General features: G+C 40.2%; 1 protein-coding gene across 1 annotated transcript; it reads right to left on the bottom strand.

The window, feature by feature from the left end:
- Positions 1 to 719: 719 nt before the first annotated feature.
- ZC3H12C (zinc finger CCCH-type containing 12C) lies at positions 720 to 25,691 on the bottom strand. Its single transcript, XM_010077807.1, has 6 exons — positions 25,614 to 25,691; positions 19,407 to 20,173; positions 6,917 to 7,056; positions 3,881 to 4,115; positions 2,861 to 2,967; positions 720 to 2,116 (listed from the first exon to the last, which is right to left on the bottom strand). The coding sequence occupies exons 1-6, from the start codon at positions 25,635 to 25,637 to the stop codon at positions 720 to 722; spliced, it is 2,670 nt and encodes an 889-aa protein (XP_010076109.1). The 5' UTR covers positions 25,638 to 25,691.
- Positions 25,692 to 26,052: the final 361 nt, after the last annotated feature.

Genomic DNA, 26,052 nt, shown 5'->3' with positions numbered 1-26,052 from the left:
TATCCAAACAAAACGAAGCAATGAAAAGTGCCATACTATAAATTACTAATATATTGTTACCCATTTCACCGTTAACTGGTAACTTAATTATTTGTTTAAAAAATGAAGTCAGTGCTGTAGTAAATCTTTGTCTCCTATAAATACATGATTATAACACAAAAATCTCACAAAACCAACCAAACATACATACATACTTAAGGTGTTGCAAAAAGTTCAAAAACTTGGCTTGAAAAGTGCCTGCCAGAAGATTTTGCCAGAGCAAAATCCTCTTTATGCAGGTTGTCTTAATACCACGCAGCCCAAGGACAAACATCCAGCAAGTTAAAAACTGAAAACAAAAATCCCAACAATATGTAACAAGGATAGAAAGTGCTGCATATAAACCCCTGATGCACCGAAGATTATAACCAGAGACCACAGATTTTATATACATATATATATGTATACATATATATATATATATCTAAAAAATTAAACTGGAACATTCTCCAGCTGTGAAAATAGCCATTTAAAAATTTTCGAACTAGAACACAAAACGTATCTGGTACTTCCGATGCATGGGGCTATACATACAGACTCCAGGATACAGTATTTCACATAAACGGATTACTATATAACCTCCTTGCTGAGAAGGAGATCCCAAATGCTATTGTAGCAAACCTCCCTCAGCATTAGAGCTGAGCTGAAAACTACTAGACACCACAACGATGCATCTTCTCTCAATAACCTAGCTGAGATTTTTCCACTAAGATGGCTGCAGCGAGCTGCTGAGCGTCCGTCACATGAGGGTTCTTCTTCATAACAATCCTCACAAGATCAGGGGGAAAGATGTTGCAGAGATTTATGTAAACCTTCTCCCGCATGTCTTGGTGCCTTGGAGGGTCTTGAGGGATTCCGCAGTAAGGTACACGCCAGGCCTGGTCCTGCTGTTCAGGTAAGCTTTGGAAGGCAAACTGCTCGTAACACGGCTGTGTGGGGTTACTCGGCAAGGAGTAGGTCTGTCGGTAGCCGTACACATCCATCCCGTAACTCTGCCTATCCCAACTTCCAAGCCCATCTTGCCCAGAATAAGGTTTTCTGTGTCTTAAGGGAGAATTATCATATAAACGCGAGTCTGAAATGCTTTCTATTCTCGTGGACATGAGGGCTCTCCCCAGATGCATGGTCTTTGAATGTGGTGAAGTTTGAGATGTAGAGTAGTCGTTCGGACAACTAGAACGAGCACTGACTGCTGGATGCTGCAGATGCACAGCCATGTACGGAATTGGAGGTTTGTGGTGATGCTTTGGTTCTTCGTGACTACAGCTTTGTACTCGTGTGAGAGGCTCGTGGTAGCTCTGCAGGAAGGGCTGGGTGTTAAGGCGGCCATGGGGGTGCATATGTTGGCACTTCAAGTTCTCGTCTAGCTGTGGGTCAGGTGAACTCATGTAAGAGCGATCACTATAACCCACGTAGGAATCACTACTGCCACAGCTAACGCTCCCTTCGCTGCTGCAGTCAGAAGCTACAGAGCTAATCCTATAATCTGTGTCCAAGGAGAAGCGCCTTTCAGGACTACGTGTCCCAGATATACTTAGATTTGAATATGCATTCAGCATAGAGTAATACCCTACATCCACAGGAGACTCACATTTTGGATACTGGTCATAAGGCATTGGCGTTCCGTGATTTTTGGTTGCCATCATCACTGTAGGATACTGTCCCTGTGGTCTTTGATCCTGAGGTGGGAAGTGAACTCCGGATGGAAGGCCGTTAGTTAAAGGTGCAGTACTTTGGGGTTTTGCAGCAGAGGAACTTGGTATACTAACTAAAGAAGGTACAGACCTGGTTTCCAATTTGTTTTTGGTGGGAAGCTTTTCCTCCAAGTCTTGATAGACTTGAGTCCTTATACTAGGATCCGATTGCCTCTTTGGAGCAGCATGCTTCAGCTCAGAATTGCCATCATTTTTAGTGCTACAGGGAACACTATTGCTTTTTACCAGTCCTCCTTCACTTGTAGTTTTGGCAGCTGTGCTTCTAGACATGGCACGAAGTTCATCAGCCACAGATCGCTGAGGCTGATTTCCTCTTTCTGGATGATAGTATTTGCATTTGTGTCCATAGGTACATTTCTTCCCTATTAATACAAACATAATCAGGAAAAAAAACCCCAAAACTTCAACCAAAATCTGTTAATCATGAAAGAGCAGAAATGACCCTCATTTAAAGTTTTACTGATTAGTTGAAAGAACTTGCAAATGGTTCTCCACTCACAGGGTGAGTGGAAAAAAAGAGGCAGGGGCAGTATGCTGCATCTAGTGCTTTAGGAATGCAGACCAACACTAACGGCCACATTTTGAGCTGAACATGACACTGTCAGTGTATCTGTACACACCTGCTGTATTGGGACAAGGAGATACACAGGCAGAAATCTTAATAGGGAAGTCCCACAGAGTCATAAGACCAGCAGGTTTCAGCTCAGTCAAGATGGTGGTGTGCCTGTAGGGATGCTCAGTAGCTAAACTTCAGACAGCTCAACAAATTTTCTGGAAGAAAACTTAATGTCTTATGACCAAATCACTTTAGAAAAGGGCTTTCTGCAGCCTGTAGAATTTAGGTGCTGTTTTGCATCTATTCCTACAAACGATTAATAAAGTTGTTCCTTTAGTTCAACTAGTATATAGAAATGTTCTCTAAATAGCACATGAAAAAAATAACTTCAGATTCCACCATCAGCTCAGCATTTCAACCATTATCAGCCTAAGACAACAATGTAAGAACCTCTGTTTAAAAACTTTTATTTTTGCCAGTGTTAAAATAAAGCAGAAGCTTGGTCCCCACTCCCAGCAGTACAGAAAATTGATGAGTTAAATCAAATTACCATATGGACACGGTTGCTTCTTATGTTCTGGCACAATAGGCTTCTTCCTAAGAAAATTGTCCAGACTTGGGCCATGGCGGCCAAGAGGATCATCAGGAGGCATAAATCTATAAAGCAAAGCCAAAAAGTATTATGGGAGCAAACAAGCCTTTTCATGTTCCTCATACAATGACCAAGAACCTCATGACTGTGTCCTACACCATAACCTGCCATGCTGACATTTTTAAGACTGGGTACTTTGAGAGCTGTTTTCAAAGGCCACCTTTCTGCTGCAGGTACTGTCCGAGAGATAAGTCATAGAAATATAGTGTGTGGATACCTCTAGTCTGCTTCAGACACCTTCAGTCTAGCTCAGGTGACTGCTCTGCAGCAAAGCAGGGCTGCACACAACTCATTCCTAAAAATACGGGCAACAATATAGCCGGTGATATCTTAAAACACCACAACTATCTTTGCAAAATTGTTCTTGTTGTCTAGGGCTCTTGCATCAGTATTTAGGCACTCAAATACAAGTATCTGCTTGGCAGAGTACTGAGCCCTCCCACTGCAAGCAGCCATCAGTAGTAACCACAGTTGATCTGTATGCCAAGGTATGAAGATACCAGAGATTGATCTAAACAGACAGTTGAACTTGAGACCTCCTGAGGTTCATTCCAACATGGGTTTTTCTATGACTCTAGGATTTAGGCATCTAAACACAGCCACTGGCTCAGTATATCAAGAGAATTGGAATATTATACTATAGCATGCACCAAATACAGCATATACATTGGCATATACCAAAAGAGGAAAAAAATACCATAAAAAGATATAAAGATATTGCTATAAAAAAGCTCTAGTAAAAAAAAAAAAATAAAGTTCAAGTACTTTTAATCAGAAGACCAAATCTATGATTTACTATTCCTCCTTTTTCCTATATGTACGTAATGATTTGGGTGTGAGATAAAAAATTCATACAAGTTTTCTAACTGTCCTTTCCTCAATCATTTTAGCGGCACACATAAAGATAGAATGACTTACTTGTCATTAACAAATGAATACATCAGCAAGCGTTCATCTATGAACTTCTTCCATTCAGGCTTTTCATTAGCTAGATCCCTGTAGTTATCATTAGAAACAATGATGCCATCTGACTCAAAGGCCAACTTCACTATAAATCGGTCATCATAGCATACCACCCTTCTCCCTTGCACTCGGCGGGATGGTGTGAACACAAGAATCTTCTCCTTTTCTAATTTACGCAAGATTTCTTGATCTACAAGGAATAAGAATCAAAAGTTAAAAAAAGAAAACAAAAAGATGTTTGTTTAATCTCCAAATACATTATATTTGAGAAAGAAAATACAAGCATTTAGGACTAAACATGTCTTAAATGGTTATAGTCCAGCAGAAGGTGTCTGATGCATGATATCTGAAGTTCAAGTCAGCGGTCAACTGGAAATACTTTCAAAAAAACCCACAAGCAAATCAAAACCTCCTACTCCACATCATTTCTCTAAGACTAACACAGGGAACCTTGCTCATGTTGCTGTGTTCAAAAGAAACACTACTTACCAAAATACCTGTGAGAAACTCCTCTGGTTGAAGGGGTGGTTTTAAACATCACTGAATGTTTCAGTGAACAGGAGGGCTACACCCAAGTACAGCCAAGTTTACTGTAACTGAGCTCATTAGTAAAGACACAGCTCTTCCATCTCTTTGTGGTACCCAGCAAGAAACATCTTTTGAAATAATTCCAGCGGCTCACATTAAGAGGACTGTCTCATAAAAGCCTCTGCCCATTGAGATAAGAGGTTACTACTAGTATCCACAAGGACTAGAAAACCCACGTTCTGCACAAACACTCAGGCTCTTCACAAATGTTAACAGCCTCCCCTAAAAAGACGCCTGATGTCATCTTGTAACCAAGAGCAAATGTGGGTTTTTTGCTTGTTTTAGTTTACCTCCAGTAATAGTTCAGAACATATCTTTCCTTGAAGGGTTTACAGTTTATATATAAAAGTCTTACAAATCCAAACAGATTTCTCTTTAATCCTGCTAAATAAGTGTGTTTACCATTTTATCCAATTCCTTCTTGCCCTATACAGTCTGTCAATCACCTATCCAAAGTAATTTTCTCTTCCTCTGTGTAGGATCAGGAGATCCTGAGGAGCTTCAAAAAATGGCCTAAGGAGATTGGTTTGAACTAAGATTCTGAATGTAGTGCCAGTGCACCTAGCACCGGAGCACACGCCCCTTGTGTTGATTCTCCTAGCTATCACTCTCCTCAGAGCAGACAAGCTATGAAAGGAAAATAAACAAAAAGCTAGGCAACATCTAAAATGGCAGAAGATGATGCTTGCACAGTGAATGAGTCATGGCTCTTAATAATGGTTTAGATCTCAAATAACTCAACTGTTTTGTAGCACAAGAAACTTGACAGGGAGCATGTTCCATCTAGAAAAAAAGACTCTAACAGGAAGAAATACAGCATTAATATTATATATAAGCAATGTATTTAATACAAGCATTTATCCGCTTAGTAGAAAAAGCACAAGATTTTAAATTAAACCCAACTCTTTTGTATTCACCACCCCTCTTTCCCCACCATGTGGTAAATGATGAATAACAGTGTGGTGGAAGGTGACTTCTTTTCTTTTCTAAGAAAGAATTAAAAATCTGCCATGTGATGATTGGCAGGCAGTAATAAGAAAGACACAGTTGTTTAATCCAAGAAGCTTCTCACAAATACTGACAGTCTAGAACCATCCTCGCGTTAGACATCTAAGACTTTTTCAAAATTCCAGGTGGCTGCATATTTCAGGTGCCTACCTCTGCAAATAGAGTGCCAGCACAATGTATTTTACAAGACTAATAGCAAACAGGCTCCCTGCATCCTGATAAAAAAACCAAAGAACCTCTGTTTTACTCTGTACAATTAACCTTCTTTGATATTCGTCCCGTTTGTAGCGTCCATGATGGCACATGGCAAATTGATTTTTTTATTGCTAGACAACTGTTCAATTCTAAATCTTGCTACCTTCTTGAAACTCCTTTTGGGGCTTCTAGCCCTAGCCACAGCTCTAGCAGGTGCCTCAATTTATTTCTAAATAGCCAAATCTTTATTAGCCAATGCTCTTCTCATACCACAAACACTAGTACAGTGAAAGAGAAAGGCTCCACACTGCCTGTGATGAGGGAAGAACAGAAGCTCTCTGAACATTTTCTTGCATTACTATGGTATGTTCTAGTAGCCATCAAGCAAATGAAAAGTTGTGAAGAACTTTCCAGATTTGAAAATGCAGGTGGTAATCAAAACATGCTTCTATATTATTTTAGAAGTCATAGCTACTACCCTCAAAAGCTTCACCCACTTTAAAGGTAGCCATGTTCAAAAAACCAACCAACCAAACAAACAAAACCCAATCCAGCCCCCCTCCTCCTAAATTCTAGGGTTTTTTTAACCCCAATTCTCCTCTGTGTCAACATTAGTGCAAAAGGAGTATGACTCTCCACGCTTCACACAAAATCAATTAATTTGATCAAGAAAGAAATGCCTCTGCAACATTTTTTTTCCTAGATAAATATGACCAAAATTAAAATTTCCAAAAGCTGTCTCACTTGTTAACAGTAATAACAAAAAGAGTAACGATTTCCCTTCTGTCAGGATAACTCCTGTAACCCCAAGTACAGGCAGTGACTCACTGCAGGTGACCGTCAGACTGGCAAGCCTGGCAGAATCTGCTCACCACAAGAAAGATCACCCAGTAAATTGCTAACTTCAAATCTCTCCACTGCCAATGCTACATGGGCATAACAGATTTAAAAAATGGCAATCGCATTCTTCAAGAAATAAGTAGCAACATCAATGGATAATTTACCAGGCGAGAAGAAAAGGTGGACTTGGAGAGGGCATTGCTTTGCTTTGTCTTTTTCCTTCCTGAAGACTGCAATGAAGTTACTGCACCAAAGATACCTTCTATTGTACTCTAATTTCTAAAGATTTGTTCATCTGAGCAGTAGTACTCATGCTGTGCAGAGCACCAAACAAACTGGTGGAGGTGGAACAGAGCTTACCTGTGATGAGAGCATCAGGTCTTGACTGTTCTTTCCTCCATGCTGGGACAAACACAGTAACATCCTTGTGGCCTCTTTCCAAAAACCAGTCTACTGCCAATTTGATTCCTCGACAGGAAAACACTTCTTTGTTCCCATGGCTGAAACACACAGTAAAATCCCTTATTATATGACTTTGCTTTTCTATGACTGTAAATGGAGAACAGTGAAACAAGGATCTCCAAGTCAGGCTCTTCACTTGCTCTGTGGTTTCTAAAGGCAACTGTGAGTCAGTCTGAGCCTTGCCCAAATATTGCCATCACCTGCAAAATGGTGTCACAGAGGGATACTGAATCTGCTGAACATTTTTGGCATCTGCACACAGATTCAATAAGTAAGGAAAAATATAAGTAGAGAGTGTTAAAAATTCTCATAGCCAAAGAAAATGTATGGGGTATAACAGGCACCATGGAGACTTGATGAGGGAACACAGGAGGCCTGAAAAACCAACATGAAAGACTGCAACATGTTTAGGAAATGCCAGCAGATGAGTACTGAGCACCAGTGTGTAGAGCAGCAGGGGAAGAGACGGCAGACCCTGGCTGCAGGAGCTCTGTGGGGTCCCATCTGAACAGAGAAAGAGAGAGAAGGACTGCAAGCCCAAGGGGATGGCAGGTACTTTGCAGGGCAGATAGGCAAGCTGGAGAGACCGTCCAAAATCAGCATGACAGAACTAATAATTTGCTTAGCACTGCACTTCAGAAAGGAGAATGAATTGTGTCTTTAAAAAGCAGTGGAGAGACAGTTCAGCAGAAACAGATCAGACACAAGCAAAACAAAAGATGTGGTGCATCTGTTGGGCAATAACTGTCTGAGGTAAGGCAAGAGACGCAATTATGTCATTTTCTAAAGGCAGACGAGCCCTCAGCCAACTTCTACACCCAGTTTTGGGCACAACATATTACAAAAGACATAGAGGAACTGGCAAGAATCCCAAAGAAAATGAAACAAGAGTTATGGGGAAAAGCCGAAGGAAGTACATTTAGTTAATCTGGAGGCTGTGGAGGAACAAAACAATCTTCAGTGTATAGGAGGTAATTAAAATAGAGGACAGCAACCAACCGCTGGGTGTCCATGGAAAAGTTCTGGTAGCAGGAGGCTGCAGGGTGGCCTCTGTGAGAAGAGGTCAGGGGCTGCCCCATGCCGGGCATGCCCAGCTCCAGCCAGCTCCACAGTGGAGAAGGGAATGAGGGAATACCTAGGCCAAGGAGGAGGAGGGGATGCTCCATGGGGGGCAGGTATATCCCCAGAGGGACTGCAGCCTGTGGAGCACAGGAAGAAAAGCACAAAGGAAGGCCTGGCATGGCTCAGTGCCCCTCTCAAGGGACTCAGTGTCACCTGCAGCCGTGACAAGGGGAAGGAGAGTTGTCTGGAGTGAGGTCAGCCTGCAAAAGGAGGAGATAAACGTTTTTCCTCTAAGTATTTTAATGTTTGCCTTTTTTGTTTCCACTTAATCTGAATCAGTAAATATTTATGTTAATTGGCTATAAATTAAGTTAAATTCCTCAATCTGAGTCTGTTTGGCATGCAACAGTACTCGGTGAGTGACTTCCCTGTCATTATTTTGACCCATGAATTTTCTCACTAACGTTTCTCCTGTTTCTTCCCCAGTCTGCTGGTGGGGGAGGAAGCACTCAGCTGGGTGGGTGCCCGGGTGCCAGCCACAGACAACCCACCATAGTCCCACTAGCTAAGGACAGACAAGTCCTTAACTTGTGTAAGGAACAGTAAAGCAATATGTCAGAAAAAAACCTTTTAACTGATCAATGGGACAGTCTGCCCATGGATTAGGCAGAGCCAGTCAGACAGCTCCTCTGGGGCCAGTCTGGGTTCTCCATGCACCGGAGGAGACAAGTAACTGCTGTGAGGTCTCTCCCAACCCCACAACTCTATGTAGCAGAAGAAACACAGGGGCATGGCAGCAAGCTGTTGCCTTTCGCATGGCTGGCTTGTCATGTATAGAAGGTATGCCAATCTGCTCTCCAGAAAGGTAAAAGACAATTCTATCACCATGGAGTGATTTGTGAAGAGAACATGATGATGGATAGCCATGGGAATCCTAAAAGTTCCTCCTACTTGCATATTTTGAGGTAAATAAAAATGCCAGAAAGTTATTTTAAAACTTTTTTCTTTTTTTTAGTAGGACCATTTAAAAGTACCTACTATTTCCAGCTTTCTAAAACAGCACTGATGTACATTCCTTGATACTTTGAGGGAGCTTGGGTAATTGTGCAATGGATGAAGTGCCACAGTAAAAGTGAGAAGAATTTTGAAACAATGTTCAGATTCCAGAATCCTGCAAAGGAGGTGGTGTACACGTTCACCTGTGTCTAGATGCCGAGAGAGAATGAGTCATGGCTAACACCTCTCACAAAGCACCATCCTCAGCAGAGGCTGTGCTGAAGGTCACAGGCCCAAACAAAATTAAAAAAAATTTAAAAAAAAGAAAAAAAGAGAGAGAAATAAGACCCCACTATCATTATCTGGATTTAAGTGATGAACTGTACTGCTTCCTTTTCTAATGATGCCGGAGACAGAACCTGGAAATATAATCATATACTAAGATATTGCAATTGTTGTCAGCCACAATAATCAAAGTTCATATATTTTAGCTGGCACAGGGTACTCCCAGGATAGTTTAAGTCCATCTTCTGTGTCTATAGGACTATACTAGGAACATTGTCAGGATCAAGACACCATGTATCTCAGTATCCTGTTTACCTATGGTTACAGTCCTTTGCAATAATACATTACCTGTTTTGTACAATAATATCATGTAATACACTATTACATTGTAATGACACTGTAATAATAAAACACATAGCAATATCTTTTGTAGGCATTGCTTTATCCTATGAAATTATTCTTGTGCTTATTTGTCTGAAAGAGTAGTATCTTCGTGTATTTCATAACTTCCCAGGAACAGGAAACCAAGCCACACACAGATATGTCACATTTAAAATGCACGGCACACATGCATAGAAAAAATGTCCAACAATATTTCCAGACATGGCAAGTTTAATTACATCTCCCTGTGACAACACAAAATCAGTACACTTGGTGCCCATTCACTACCCAGTGGGCAGCCATAAGGCCTGCTTTGCAAAGCCTGATACAAGAAGTTACTGTTCATGCTATCAGCTGGTCATGTGCAACCATCAACATATTGCAATCCATTTTAAAACAGTTGGGAAGGGCTTGTTCCAGCTACTAAATTCCAGTGAAATCACTGTACTGTTATTACTCTAAACAATCTCCATGGTTTCAAATGGACAAAACCACTTTTCACTCCTAACAGTGAACAAGTGTTTTGTTAGACTACATTTTAGTAACAGTATGTTTCTTCCCATAAGCCTGAGAAACGATTTCTGGAATGGAAATCCTGGCCTCTCTGAAAGAAGTGGACGTTCTTGATTATTGCTTTCCATCAGGTTGGAATTCAAGCCACACTTTTAAAGGCAGAGGGAGGACCAGGCAGCTCAGCTCCTTAGTTTTCTCTTGCCTCATACAGACTATTGAAATTCTTTCATCTGGAACATAAATTTTAAATATACTTAAGCTCTACGAAACAGAAATAGGAAATGCATTAGAATGCATGCTAGCTTTTCTGCATTGTGGAGCAGTGGATTTATAGCTCATATAAATCTTCACATTTTTTTTCCACTCCTTTTCAGACACATGCCTAAGCTGGTATCTGAGTGGATATAAATTCTAAGAAATTTAAATGATTAGTGAGAAGGTCTTTGAAAAAGATGTGCAATTAAAATTTGTTCTTTTCTTCTGTTTTGTTGTCATGTAGATTTGATGCTCTCCTTTTTGAGATCTTTGTGCTTCATCAGCTTTATGATACATCATATGGTGAAAAGACTGAAATCATGCTGTTTCTTCTGACCTTTTCCCTTCTGATTAATCGTAAAAAAAGAGGAGAAATGTTTGTATTTCTTTGTCAAGAAACTTTCTTTCAAAAATCTCTTCCCAATTATTACAAGTATGTGAAACCTCAGAGCAGTCAGGATGACAGCTGTAGCCCTGGGTGAGACATTGGCGTATTATGCTTTGGTTCTGCTTGCCATGTTTAATCTACCACTCTTAGTTGAAGGAAGATAAAGTATATTCCTTAAGAGATATCTATTTCTTTTTCATACCATGCATGAATGATTCTTTTTATGACCACTTTTATATTTGGCCTGTTGATAGCTGTGGTTTTATTTTTAAATTAAAAACATAGTGTAACACTTCCTGAGGAAAAAATCTATCAAGTATTTGCTAAACTAGGAGTTAGTAGAAAGCAGCAAAACATCTGATGAGAACATTTTCATTTTTTCTGTTACCCTCCTAGCCCCCAAACTAGCTTTTCAAGTGACCATCTTGAAAAGAGTTGTGGTATACACTCCTAAAACACTGACTACTTACAATAGTTGCAAGACTTCTGGCGTGCTCTAGCGCAATATTTAAACCAACATGGAGCTCTCAGATTTTGAAAGCTACAGAAAACATACACATTGATGACAAGAGACATTAGAGCTCCCGTCTGCAACGTCTCTTGCAATACACATACAGTTTTTTATACAGTTGAAATCTGGACACATCAAGGCACTTCTCATGTAAAAGCATACTGACAGAAAGCAAGAAGAACAAAACTAAAACAAAGATCTGCCTGGTAAATTTAGAGAGCTACCAAACTATTTTCTTCTGTCATGTCATAGGAGGAAAACAGTGCTCAGTCCATAGCAGGGAGAGGTACGAATTTCCACCCTGTATCATATTAGTGATTCATTAGGCTGGCAGCCTGGTTTTGTCACTAGTCTCATCCCTTAAAAAAAAAAAAAAATTTAAAGCTCTACTAATTTCTTAATCACAGAAATAATTTGTCCCAAAACATTTCTCAGTAACCTGGGCCTTCTATCAGTCCTGCATTTGTTCCTTATATATATATTTTGGTGCTGACATGAAGCAAATGAAACAGTTCTCAAATGGTTTTCTTCCATTAGCCCATGACAAATTACTCCAATGCTTTGAGGTCTTCGAAGGAAAAAAAGCCTTGGAAGCTGTAACACCTTTCAAAACATCTTTTGCCTGTAGGACTTCCAACACTAGGGCACTCTGTACAGAGTATGGCAAGCGTGGTCGCCAGCCAGACACGCACGTGGGTGTCTGACCGAGCAACAGTCACACGCTCAGCAGTCAGAGGTCAAAACAGGCAGAGAAAAGTTACACTCAAAGCTCCCAGTGACAAGCTCCTATCCACATGACCATCACTTGTTGGAAAAATATTTGTATCTATTCCTGAAAGTGGCTTCTCAAAATAACCTAAGAAACTAGTCAGCTGGTGCCACTGAAACACGAACGTCTGAATCAAGGTACCAAGATACAATCATGTCTAGCAAGCTCAGCACCACACAATCCAAGAAGAGGCTAATGCAGCTAAATTGTTAGTTTGTTAAAATACATATGCAATTAAATCGGACAGTCCCAACTGGACTGTTCTGCCAAAACAATGCGAGCTGTTATGAAAACTACATGTGGCTTAGATAAGGAAATCAAACCATCCTTTGGTTGACACAATCTGCAGTTGTGGAAAAACTTCTATGTAGACAGGGGTATCAGTGAATCCTGTATCATGGGCAAACGACCTGCCTCACGGCTAACACATCGGGACAAGACTCAGTTGCCTAAACAGAGAAGTCTAATGCTGGTTAGGCACCTTTGGGCATCTCACACTTCCTCCTGGTGAATGCCACTCTTGAAATGCATTAGGGTCTCTGTCATGTCTGTCAGGCCTGGGTGTATGTTTTTGATGCCACCAAGCACCTAGAACATCTACAGCTGGAGAGATTGCTGGGGATGAAAGCTGTAAGAAAACTGTAAAATATCTGTCTTAAATGGGAGGGCACTTCACTAAAAAACACCCCCCTCCAATCAGCACCTTCCCCTCACAAATAAAGTATGCAATGGTTATCTCAGGTTGTATTCCTCCTTGTGCAATGAAGTACCATCAAGCACCATTTAAATATACAGGCCGAGGTTTTCCAAACAGTGAAACAGAAGTGCATCACCTCCATGGCCTGAGAATCCTAAGGGTGAAATTAGAAGAATCTAATTACTCAAAACAAGATTAATTTATTCCAACCTGCAAACCCAGATGGCACATGATGAAAATACTTCAGTTCTTTTGCCCATGTAATTCTGAAAGTGGTTGTCTAAAAGTTATAATGCAGCAAGTAAAATACCCAATTATTTGCTTATCAGTTATATTCATGTTGTGCTCTCTGTAAGCACAGCAGGCTTCTTTTTTGCCTATATGTTTTCAACATAAAATTCTATATACATTTATGTAAAATTTAAAACTCATTATTTTCCCTGAAAGCAAAAAAGGTCTGAAGGCAGGGGAACGTCTGGACCCAGGGAAAACTAACAAACATGGAACAGAAGTAAACAAATAAAATAGTTAAAATTTTCCCACTGTCCTTGTAGCTAACAACTCTGTTCCTTATTCCTTACTTCTTGGTGGCAAAAGCCTGACTGATTCCAGCAAAGAGAAATATCACAGCAGTAACCAATTTTAGACAATTTTCAGCATCCCAACCTTATCCCTGACAAGGACAAGCAAAAGAAAAGGACTGTGCAAATATGTTACAGTGTATTTCTCTATTCAGAAGGAATTCCCTTTCTCTCAATCTCAGCAGTAAAGGGAAGTCTTAAAATGAAGCATCAAAAGAGAACCTCAAAACCTTGCCTCTGCTGCCCCTTGGAGAAACAGGACCTTCTCCCCTCCATTCCAGAACGTGGATGCTCAGCTGAGGAAGCCAGGGATGCATGAAGAGCAGGTCCAAGAACACAATGGAGAACAGACAGATGTAGGAGTGAAGAGCAGACAATTTGCTGTTCCTAGATGGGCAGAGATCACGTTCTTTTGCCTACGTCAGTTATGTAAAGGGAAAACTTAGGGTAGCTTAAATCTGCTCACACAGGGATTCAGAACTACTGTTGGCTGAAATGTGCGACCTGTTTAGCATCTGTGCTGTGCATTTTACACTAAATAAGATCCTGAGTGCATTTTTATGTCAATGGACAAGTGCCTTTCTTACTCACATGGACTAAGGTTCTATATGAAGATTTTACATTACAACATTATCATCTACATGCAAAAAACCCCTCACCTTATGAAGCAGGGTTAGAGCTACACAGTTCTCTGGAAAGCCAGCACAGGTCACTGCTCAGATACGGCACGATGGAATTTCAGGTTCTATTCTTTAGTCCAACCTCACTGTTAGTTGTGGGAAGTGTCTATCAAGAGCTCTTCAGCTCTGATTTTAAGTTTACACGCATGCACACACAGAAAAATCAGATCCATCTGTAAGAACATTCTAACAAAACACTTTTTTTGTGTTAGGCTTAAACACATAGTCATCTTTCCTCTTCTGGAAAAGGATTAAGTCAACACAATGAAAGCTAGAATAATGAAAGAACACCAGATTTGATTGAAGTATCCCACTGAAACTAAATGGCAATTCTTCAAGTCACAGCCAGCAAAAGCCATCTTTCTGCTGTTCAGCTGAAAGAGAGGGTTTGCTTTGTTTTTAAAACTTTAACGAATTCATATTCTTCAGCCAATATTGTAGTTTTAAACTTGAAATACACAAGATGCATCTGATCAGCTGTTTCTAGTATAAGGCACGAATGACAAGCAATGCCATCTTAAGAAAAGCTTTCCAAGCATCACCAAAAGGAAGAAATATTGAGAGGTTTTGTTTGTTTGTTTGTTTTTTAACTACAGCTTGCTAAAGCAGCTTGTCTGGAACAGGAGTAGTCACCAGACTAGACCAGCATACATGCTGGCTCTGGCTGGCCAGAGTAAGTTATTCTGGCCCAAGCCTGGATCTGTGCTGCCCTCAAGGAACGTAAATCCACACATCATCACTTGACTAGATGCAACCAGTTACACAAATATGAACATCCAGTCACATAATCAAATACATCCTTCCTCCCTTGTGTCAGACCTAGCTGTTCTCCCAGCCATAAAGACATTGGGTTTCACTTAGAAGTCTAATGGAAAAATAATCCTTTTTGAATTAGGAAGCTGAATCAACTAATTTTGCAACCCTGCAGTCACTAGACAAGATGCAGGTAGGAAAGCATCGCCAGCAGTGAGACTGAGGTGAGGCTGAAAGTAAGTCACTGTGTCACTCCTTAGATGTTTTGTGAAACAGCATCTTTAATTAGTCATGCAACAGAGACAGGGCAGCACACACTGTTTGATCCTTCCAGAAGAGGACAGCTGTCTCATCTACTTGTGCTATCGGACATCACTCACCTCAGCCTTCTCCACAAAACTTCCCCCCTTCATCAAATACATCCCTTAAAGGAGAATTAGCAGTTCTTATCTAGAATAATTCTAATAGTAAATGGTATCATTAAGTACGTGTATTATGACAACATGGAAGTAAGAATACACACCTCAGTCTACCCATTTCTGTGAGAACATGAGAGAGCTCCCAAGAATCTCTCTCGAAAGACTATCTACAGTCTTGCTTAGGGCACACACCCATTTCCCGTTAGCAACTCCAAAGTGAGCTCATTGGCCACAGCTTGGAAAAAGCAAAGAAGAACGAACAGACTCTGACAATTTATAGGTTAGTTACTCAAACAGAATCCTGGACATTTAGATACAGAAATTTGAACAAGATTGTTTGAACTGCAGGTGAATTTCTGTATCTCCCCCATTGCTTTTTTACATGGAAAAGTAGAAACATTTCCTTTTCAAGTGCTTATTTACTATTACCAATTTTCTTGAAGGGGAAAGCACAGAACCTGCCAGTCAACTGTTTGCAAAGCTGGTGTCAGCAACAGGGACTCATAATTTAGAAACATGGGACCATTTTTCATAATCAAGACTGATTTTCAGGAAAAGGTGGGATCCACTTGACCAAGGCGAACAAAAGCATCTTCACCACTCGTTGACTAAAAGCAGAGCAAAAGTGTCTTTGCCAACAGGCTGGCCAACACAGCAAGGCATGAGCAATCCAGGAAGTTTCTGGAGTGCACTGATGATAACTTCTTAACATGGGCGACTGAGGACCCAGTGAGGGAACCTGCTGGACCTCATACTTACAAACAAGGAAGAACTGGTCAGAGATGTGAAGGTCAGGGGCAGCCTTGGCTGCAGTGACCATGAGTAATGGATCCTGTGAAGAAAGAGCAAGGCAAAAAGCAGGATCACAGCCCCAGACTTCGGGACAGTAGACTTGGGCCTGTTCAGGAGAATCCCATTGCAATATAACCCCAGAGAGAAGAGGGGTCCAGGAGAGCTGCTTGATTTTTAAGGATCACCTCTGCCAAGCTCAAGATTAGTCCACCCTGATGGTGGTTCAGGAAGTTGGGCAAAGATGACAGGACAAGACTCTCCCTCAGCAGAGATTAGGGAACACTGATATGAGACATTTCCAAGCTGCTAGGCCCTAACGGGATACACCGGTGCTGCCTGTGTTGAGGGAGCTGCCTGATAACATTGTGAGGCCATTCTTGGTAATCTTTGAAAGACAGTGGTGATTGGGGATGTTGCAAACAACAAGAAAATAAAACTTTTTATCTTCAAGGAAGGCAAGAAGGATAATTCAGGGAACTACAGGCAGGCAGCCTGCCTCACCTTGATCCCTTCAAAGGTGATGGAGCAAATTCTCCTTGAAGCCTAACAAATTAAGCAGATTGGATGAAGGTGATTGGGAACAGTCAGCGTGGATTTATGAAGGGAAAATACACTTGATCAACCTTACAGCCTTCTGTGGTGAGATGACTGGCTCAGTGGATTAGGAGAGCAGTGGATGCTGTTTATTGTGGCTTTAACAAGGCTTTTGACACTGTCTCTTATAACATACTCACTGACAAACTAATGAAGTACGGGCAAGATAAGGGGACAGAGGTGGACTGAAATCTGGCTGAACAGCTGCACTCAAAGGGTTATGATTAGTGGCATAAAGTCCATCTAGAGGCCAATCCGTATTGGTATACCCCAAGGGACTGATGCTGGGGCAAGAACTGCTTAGCTTCTTCATTAATAACCTAGATAATGGGACAGAGTGCACCCTCAGCAAGTTTGCAGAGGATGCATAGCCAGGAAGAGTACACCAGATGGGTGTACTGCCATTCAGAGGGACCCTGGCAGGGTAGAGAAATGGGCCAACAGGTACCTCAGCAAGTTCAACAGAGGGAAATATCAGTCCTGCACCTGGGGAGGACTAACACCAGGCATCAGTACAGGTTGGGGCCAACCAACTGGAAAACAACTCTGAAGAGAAGGACCTTGGCATTCTGGTGAACACCAAGCTGACCATGAGCCAGCAATGCGCATTTGCAGCACAGAAGACCAACAGCCTCCCAGGCTGCATTAGGAAAAGTGTTGCCAGCAGGTCAAGGAAGGTGATCCCTCCCCCCTGCTCAGCCTTGGTGAGACACATCGGGAGTGCCAGATTTGGTTCTGGGCTCCTCAGGACCAAACAGACATGGACCGGAGAGAGTCCAGTGAAGAAAATTAATCAAGGGACTGGAGCACCTGGAGAGGCTGAGAGAGCTGGGACTGGAGAAGAGAAGGCTCAGGGGGATCTTATCCATGTGTATAAATAACAGATGGGAGGGAATAAAGAGGACAGAACCTGACTTCCCACTGGTGTCCAGAGACAGGACAAGAGGCAATGGGCACAAACTGGAATACAAGAAATGTTGTTTAAACATAAAAACACAAAACTTTCTTACAGTGAGGGCATTCAAACACTGGCCCAGAGAATATGTCGACTCTCCATCCTTGGAGAGATTCAAAACCCAACTCGATATGGCCTTGAACTGACACTGCTCTGTGCAGGGGATTGGACTAGAACATCTCCAGAGGTCCCTTACAAACTGAATGATTCTGTGATTAAATTTGGTAGGAAACAAGTAAAGACCTGTGAATTTGACTCTTGGATACAGAAAGACTGTTAGATTAATAGATATAATCTCTTTCAAGGCCCTGTATAATGCATAGCATGCATTCTTATTTGGCTCATTATGTAGGTGGTCAAGAAAGTAAATTGAGCATAGGAAGGCAGGTCCTATATATTTATGCTAATAGCTGAATAAACATTAAGGGAAAGTGACTGATCTGGAGCTACTTCTGGAACGCGTTCAGTGCAATTTGTGGGAGAAGTTGAACCTAAGTCCACCCACCACATCTAAGCAGTGCTAACACCCACCACATCTAAGCAGTGCTAACAAACTAACAGTTACAGAACTGTTTTGGATTTATGTGAAATATGATTTTTAAAGTCTCTGGATAACTTCTTGGTTGAGGACCAGAACAGCGTTTGTTCAACTGGACATACTTCCTTTACAGCTTAAGTTGAACAAAAAGATTAGGAATGATACATCAGGTAGAAAGAACTCATAGGAACACCTCATTTACAAAGAAGTAATATCCTTGCTTTATGGGCTAACACTTCTACTTAAATAAACAAAAACTATCATGTTGACATAAATAAGAGCTGTGTTTAATTTTCATTTTAAAAAGCCTCATTTAAAAGTAACTGACTTGATTAGGAGCTAAACAACCCTGGGTCTTTAGCCCAGAAATGGCTTCCAGGAACTTTTATTACTAAGCTATGAAAACCACATCAAGTCATCAGAAGACTAAAACTGACCTTCTAAACCATGGTGGTAATAATCCTTATGAGTTACCCAATTACTTACTAATCAATTTGTCATTTAGTCATTTATATAGCCATTAAAACCCCATCTCTCAGCATGTCTCTCTCTGCCATTTTCTTGTTTGTCAAATCACCGATGAAGCATAAACCTCTCACATCCCCACAAATAAGTTTCTTGCTAGGCAGCTGGATGACTGGGGTCAGGATGGGTGAGTGCTGCAAGTAAATGTGTTATCTATGGGCATGTAAGTGAGTCAAAAGCATAGTAATTTCAGGAGTTAATGGCTAAAAAACCTAAGTCCAAATCTGATAATCAAGACAAATTTCACAGACAAACCAGTTACCAGAGAGTAGCCTACCAAGGAGAAGTATCCCTTAAGCCACATAATTCTAAACGGCTATTTTATAATCTTAAGGAATCTTACATTTGCTTTAACCTCCTGTATATAACTGGATGTGGCAATTGCCCATAGAAGTGGTGCCTACCAAAAATTAAGTAAGGACTAGACTGGCAGCGGGAAGGAGAGATTTGTTAGCTGCCTAGAAAGGGAGACTAGCATTAACCTGTGGTTTGTTCTAACAGGGAGTACAAACCACTGAACTCTTACAGACCTCTAGCCTGATTCCAAGATTGGCATACTGTGTGTTCGACAAAGATGTTTGCCAGACAACCAGCATACAGTTTTAGGCAATTATACCAAACATCAGTGCTTCAATGTGACAAAGTCATTCTGTTTCCATTTAAATATAAAAGGAAAAGCTTCAGGGTCACATACCTCATTGCAACATTACTGCCATCAATAACTATTGGCCTCAGGTTGTCACCATCCTCTGTCACATCCTCTTGTAGTGGAGACTCTGACGTCTGCGACTCTATGGAAGACGCTTCATGCATTACACTAGTGTTAGCATTAGTTACAGTCTGATCTGTCTCAGTTTTATTCCCAAGTTTGACAAGTTCTCCCAAAATATCATTTATTAAAGCATCAGTACCAAGTTTATTTAGTACAAGTTGAACCTGCTCTTCAGAGTAACCCAACTTAAGTGCAAACTCGAGTTTGGTTTGATATTCTTTCACCACATCAGGGGGCTTTTTGACTTCCTTAGGTACTATCTGAGCCTCTTGTATCCTAAAGTCTTGCAAGATTTCATTTCTTTTTAGTATATGAGGCTCTAAGCAAGGAGATCGGCACAGCTGTTGGTGAATCTTAGGCAACAAATGTGATTCTGATGCAGAATTATTCAGTCTCTCTGAATCATTATCAGAATTTGTGCTTTCTTCAGAGTCACAGGTGGAGTTTCCAGAAGTCTCTTCAGATGCTTCTTTGTCTACATCTTCTTTCCTAGAATTAACCTTATCCATTGCTGGCTTCTCCACCATTGACCAAGGTACAGTTGCATTTATTTGTGTGACAGTGCTCCCCACATAAAGGTGGCCTAAGTCATGTCCCAGATGATCCTTCAAGCCCATGAAGCTGCTGCATGTACTTGACTCCACTTCGCTGTTTTTCTTGTATTCTTGAATATAAAGTGTTCCGTATTCCTAAAGAGGGAACAAAAATGTTGCAACTGGTTAACTGGTTACACATATTACTTTATTTTTGTATTGTATTGTATTATTTGTATATTGTATATATTTGTATTGTATTTTCTTGCTGCTTCCTCAGAACTGTATTTATTATTTTCCATCAGAGAAATACGACTTATTTTTTTTAAACATGGAAAACTTTTTTTGGGAAAAACTTTTCCTGACGAACATCCATAGCTAGAGCAGATAAACAAGCAATCATCTGTTTTCTGAGTGTATCAAATGCTTTTACTTAAACATTTCTAGAAATGGGTTTATGAAAGAATAGGAAATCAAACACTGCAAATTTACCTACTGTAGTGCAGAAACAGAAGTCTTGTCGTGATTTAAAGGAACCGAGACATTTCTTTCAGAGCTTAAGACAGTATTGTAACAATGAAAAAAACCCGCAGCAATAAAAGTACTAGAAGAGCTTTTTAAACTAAATACCTTAAACTCTCTGTTGAATAGAAAAAAATTAGTATAGTACTAGATTATGTGGCCTATTAGGCAAACATAACACATAAAATGAGTTAGAAACATAAAACATGATTAAATAAAAACTTATTGGCCCTAAAAGACACTATTTGTTCAACTGAATACACTCAAACTATTTCTAAATTCCCTTATAAAGTGATAATTAAGTCAAGAAAGACTAATTGCTCTCAAAAGAGTGCTGCATTATGAACACATACAGCATTTAGAGACACAGATTGATCTAATGGCCAACAAAGCCAATGGAAGCCTTTTCAGTGATTGCAACAGATCACTCATCAAGCCAACAGGCAACAAAACTAAAAGCTGGTTTCAACTCTTGGACTAGACTTGTCCAAGCTTTTTGCTGAATCAAAACTAAATATATAGGTAGAAGTCATGTAGGAAGAACAGAAGAAGAAAAAAAATGCATTTTTCTGGACTTCATCCACTTGCCACATAAGTTTTTCTGGAGGAATTTTGCATAAAGGTAGTAATACAGAAATTAGCTACCCATTTCATCACAAGGACTACTTCCATAATCTGCATTTAAAGGCAGATTGCTACCTCTTTCTTTTATTTTGTTCTTTTAAACAGGAATCTCTGCTAACTGCTTCAATAAAGAAAGTAAAAGATCAATTATTTCTCATAGATAAAAATGGACCATATGGACCAATTGTACTGCAAGGTTGCCATGAAAAAGAATAATTTACATTAAGGGAAGACTATGAAACAAAGAGTTCTTTCACACTTCCATCTTGCAAGGCAGAATATAAAAACAAGAAACAGAGGCAAATGACTTGACTTGAACTTGACAGACACATTATGGACACAAATTTCACCACGGAGGATAAACTGAGAAAACATTGTATCAAACAGAATCTCTTGATCTATAGTAATACAAATTACAGGTATGTCTTAACAAACAGCCAAAATCCCTATCAGCAAACACATTAACCCTCCCATGCCCTGGCAGGCTAGCATTTATTGACTCAGTATTTTTAAAATACGGTGGTGTACTTTCCTCTTCTTGGGATAAAGATCTGAGAATGCACACAAGAGAAATTCACACAGGTTTAAGACAAGACAGAATCATCTAATCCAGTAAAAGCAGACTATAGGCGCTGAGTGCCAAGCACATCACCACTGTGGTGGAGCTTTTTTGGATGCTTACTTTACCTAAGCATTTCTAGTTAAAATAAATAAATCTATCATCACTGTTTTCATCTCCAACACCTTAGTTCAGGCAAGACTGATAGGAAAGAAAATACTCTAAAGTTTTATTTACATCTGATCTAGTTAGAAGGCAGTAGTGCTGTAATACTCTCAAGCAGCACATCAAGGTATATTACTTTCTCTTCACTCAAAGCTTCAGGATTTCAATCAACACCACAGATTAAACACAATAAGAATTTAGGAAATGAACCTTTTCACACAGTGATTTATTAACTAACGTAATGCACTTGATGGTACAGGGCTAGTAACAAATCACAACAATATCCCAAAAAAAGGATACAGTTAAAAAACCCAACACCATGGCCTTCACAGAACCAACACTAAAAAAAAAAAAATCTCAAACAAGAAACCCCTATTGGAAGCAAGGCTGCTTAGCAACCAGCCTTTGGTTGCTAGGATGCGCTCCTTTAACATACCATCATGAATACTAGCACAGTGAAAGAATAATTTGGTATGAACAAAAGCCCATGAAAGAGAGCGGGACTTAAGTGCGTCTGGTTTCCCCTCGGAGAACAATGCAGCTGCCAAACCAATCTGGAAGCCCCGACATCATTGTTCCACCAACCCCACAATCTGCTCTGACTCGAGGAAGTCTAGCTAATGGGCAACACTTTTAAGCTGGACTGAAAAGTTGAGCTGGCTCATGTACCGCCAGTGCAGAATACAGGGAGATAATGGGTCACTGCCTAAATCCGTGTACTGTGAAATGTCATTTTAGTATTGAAATAAAAGCAGAGGGAGGGGGGATTTTTTGGAAGGGGGGGAGGAGGAAATTGCATATTAACAGCATGGAATAAACAAAGCTTAAAGTGCACAGATAAGAAAGAGGATTTTTTTTTTTTTTTTTAGTGTTAGTTAAAATAATACTTAAGTCATTCACCAATCACTTCTTCCTTGAAGTTTAAGTGCTTTACTGCTACTACAATCATAACACCCTCCACTGGGATTCAAAGAAGTCACTAGCATATGAATGTGTCTGAAGATCAGGCATTATATGAAACGTACTTTAGATGATTTGCACATCAACTGTGTATGAAAAATGACCCTAAACTGAGCTTTGCCCATTGTTGGGAATGTATACATAATCAGTTTTGCATCTATCTGCTTTAAGTCTCCTGTCAATCTCCATCTTGCTCCAATATATAATTGCTCCTTTTGCGCAGAACTCTACTGTTTTTCAGAAACTATTTAAAGAATGTAGTAAGAGCAGCGGCTTTAAAAATCTGCTGCAGATAGTATATTGCCATCACACTATTGCTTTAAAAGGGTAGTTAAAATTATCTTTATACTATAAATCCAAAGCTAAAGATTTCTGAAATAGTTTTGCATAAGCAGTACCCTATTCCTGGCATTTGGCCTAAACCCTGCAGGGAAAATATTTATTTTCAGACAAATTTTTACAATGTCTGTGAACTTTGTACACTGTATTTGTGGCCAGCAGCATCTCTTAGAAATGCTAGACTTTGAAGCTCCCAATGTGATGTCCGAGATTCATTGATTAGAACCACAAAAATCAGATGTCACTGTTGAACACTGCTGGAATTGATTAGTTTATGTTGATTTGGTTAATGAAGAGCAACATGTCAGACAGTCTATTTGAATTAATATGTATTCTAAATAAACACTAGTGTACCTATATATAGGACATTGAAGCTCATGAAAACCAGAAAAGGTCCCATTTAGCCAAGGAGTAAGATGAGAACTAGTCCTTGCACTCTTCACTTACAAGGAACTCTCATTACGCACACGTGGTTATAAAGTGTGCTTACTGATACAGTGCAATACAGCTAAGAAAAATAGCTGCTACGAATCCCAACTAAACTGAGAGACAAACAAACAGAAATCAGCCAAAACATTCTTGTCAAGAAAGTCTTCAACTTTTGGTTATGGTCACCACAGCAGAGTAACAGAATTTGTATTCATGAAAAAGTTAGTAAAATGGCTAATTCCCAATTTAGACATACTTCTGACAACATAAGTTTTAAACTATAGCCTGTTTAAAACTACAGTATCTCACACTAAGTTCACATGTGCCTAAAATACAGTATCGATGAGTCAAAGAGATTTATCAAGTATAACTGTAATACTCAGATGAGCACTGTGCTACTACATTGTAGAAGTGTAATCGTTTTGCATTTCTTAGAAGTCACCACTATCTTCCACTACCAACAATAATCAGCTCATTAATTCACCTTCACACAAAACAGACATTTCTCAAAGGGATGTGGGCAAGGAGATCATCTAATCTTCTAATGTGTATTCTGAATATTTTCCACTTTCAACTGAGCATAAGAAAAGCAGTCTAATGCAAATTTAGTTCACAGAGGAAAATAACAAGGAGTAAAATAGTATGTCACGTGGCACAGCGTAACAGAAATTGTATATTCTCAAAAGACCACCAAAAGTTTCTGAAGATACATTCTACAGTAAAATAGTTCAGCATGTTTTCACACAGGCAGACTTTTTATAAGTCTTCTACACACAAAATGGAAAATACTGAAATCACAGTTTGTTGAGACACTGTCGTTACTTGTCACAAACAGAAGTGCAGTGCTGATCAGAAAAGAAAAAAAATGAATGTATTGGTTATCCAAATGATAAAGATACTGCAACAATGCAAATAAAATAATGAATATGTAATAAATACCTACTGTTGTAGTTTCTATGTATTTAATTACCATTGTATTTCAGTGAGTGCTGTTGTCTGCATCATTCTATCCAACAAAGGAAGGATGTCCCATTGAACAGATTGGTTAATGCTCTGGGGCAACAGATGTCTACTGGAACTGCAGGAGACCAGCAACTGGTGGCCTGCCCATCTTCTGAAAACTTTCAATAGACTCATGCATATGTTCACACAATAGGGCATGTGGTAGAAATGCAAACCTCTTTTTAACCCTTTTATATGCTCTCTTTCTCAACTGATATATGAAGGTCTTTGTTTTGTGTTTTTTTTTTTCTTTACAGGATCCTTGGGACACGGGCTCATGGAATATACAGTGCTTGTTCTTCAGCCTAACATCTGAACTCAAAATACAAACCAAAACAGATTAGAAACTTTACAAAAACAGCCAGGCTAGATCTGACACACGAACAGCTTTCAAAACACAGAAGCTTTGACTGGAACATGTCCCCACCTGAGAGCACCCTAATGCTCTATCTTGCACTGCGGGATCTTCAGATGGACCACAAGGGAGCTCTTCCTATCTTCACAAACACAGGAAATGTCACCCATTGTATGGTATAATGGAAAAGTAGTTTGATTTTTTTTCTTAAAAGTGTTTTCTACCAGTCACAAATTAAAGTAAATAATAGCTTATTTGGAAAAAAAAAAAAAAAAAAAAAAAAAAAAAAGGTAAATACCTATAGCTTAAAAGTTGAAACCTCCCCTTCCCCCCAGGGGGCTTGAGGAGAATATGTTCTGTTCCCGTCCACTGCCTACCATTTCCAAATTCTTGGAAATACACCACTACCGATGCTTTTGAAAGTTCCTTAACAGAATGCACTGGGTGAGATGATCACTCTTTAATATACTTAGTCTTCAGACATAACTGCTTTTCTTTCCCTCTTTTTCCAAGAGCCACCCAAAGTGCACAAACCTCAGCCGACACACATGCTAGCTACGTCGTCCAAATGCAAACCGACACGCTGAAACACCAGAAAGGTGAAACGTCCCATTTCTGCAGAGAGAAGCCCATATACTTACGTTCACTGGAAAACACACAGACATTGGTTTCTTGTAGCTGTTCCAGAAGCAACTCCTTAACACGATTTCAGCTGCAGACTTCAGGCAAGCAAGCAGAACAATGAATGGACGAACAGATGGACCCACGATGTCTTTGCTTAACCTATTACTGAGCAGACGCGGAGCCAATCACGACCCGCAGAGCTCACAATTAGTTGGCCGGGCAGATGCAAGGCAACCTCCCCACCCTGCATCAGGTTCGGAGGTTTCTAAGATAAGCAAGTTGATGTCATTCTCAGGGTCTGCCCCAGGCAGCATGTGTATTAACGAGGGGTGTGCAGCAACAATAGGCCATACAAAAGAGACTAGCAGGCAGCTGCTGTATGAGAGCCAGAGTCATTAGGGAGCAGGCTGCCAACAAGAAACACCTGGCTTGGGCAGACTTCAGCTTCTCCTCATT

This window comes from Pterocles gutturalis, unplaced genomic scaffold (assembly GCF_000699245.1).
Source record: "Pterocles gutturalis isolate BGI_N339 unplaced genomic scaffold, ASM69924v1 scaffold2606, whole genome shotgun sequence".
Taxonomy (NCBI): Eukaryota; Metazoa; Chordata; class Aves; order Pterocliformes; family Pteroclidae; genus Pterocles; species Pterocles gutturalis.
The sequence above is the reverse complement of the archived record's forward strand: the minus strand, read 5'-3'. Positions and strand labels throughout refer to the sequence as shown.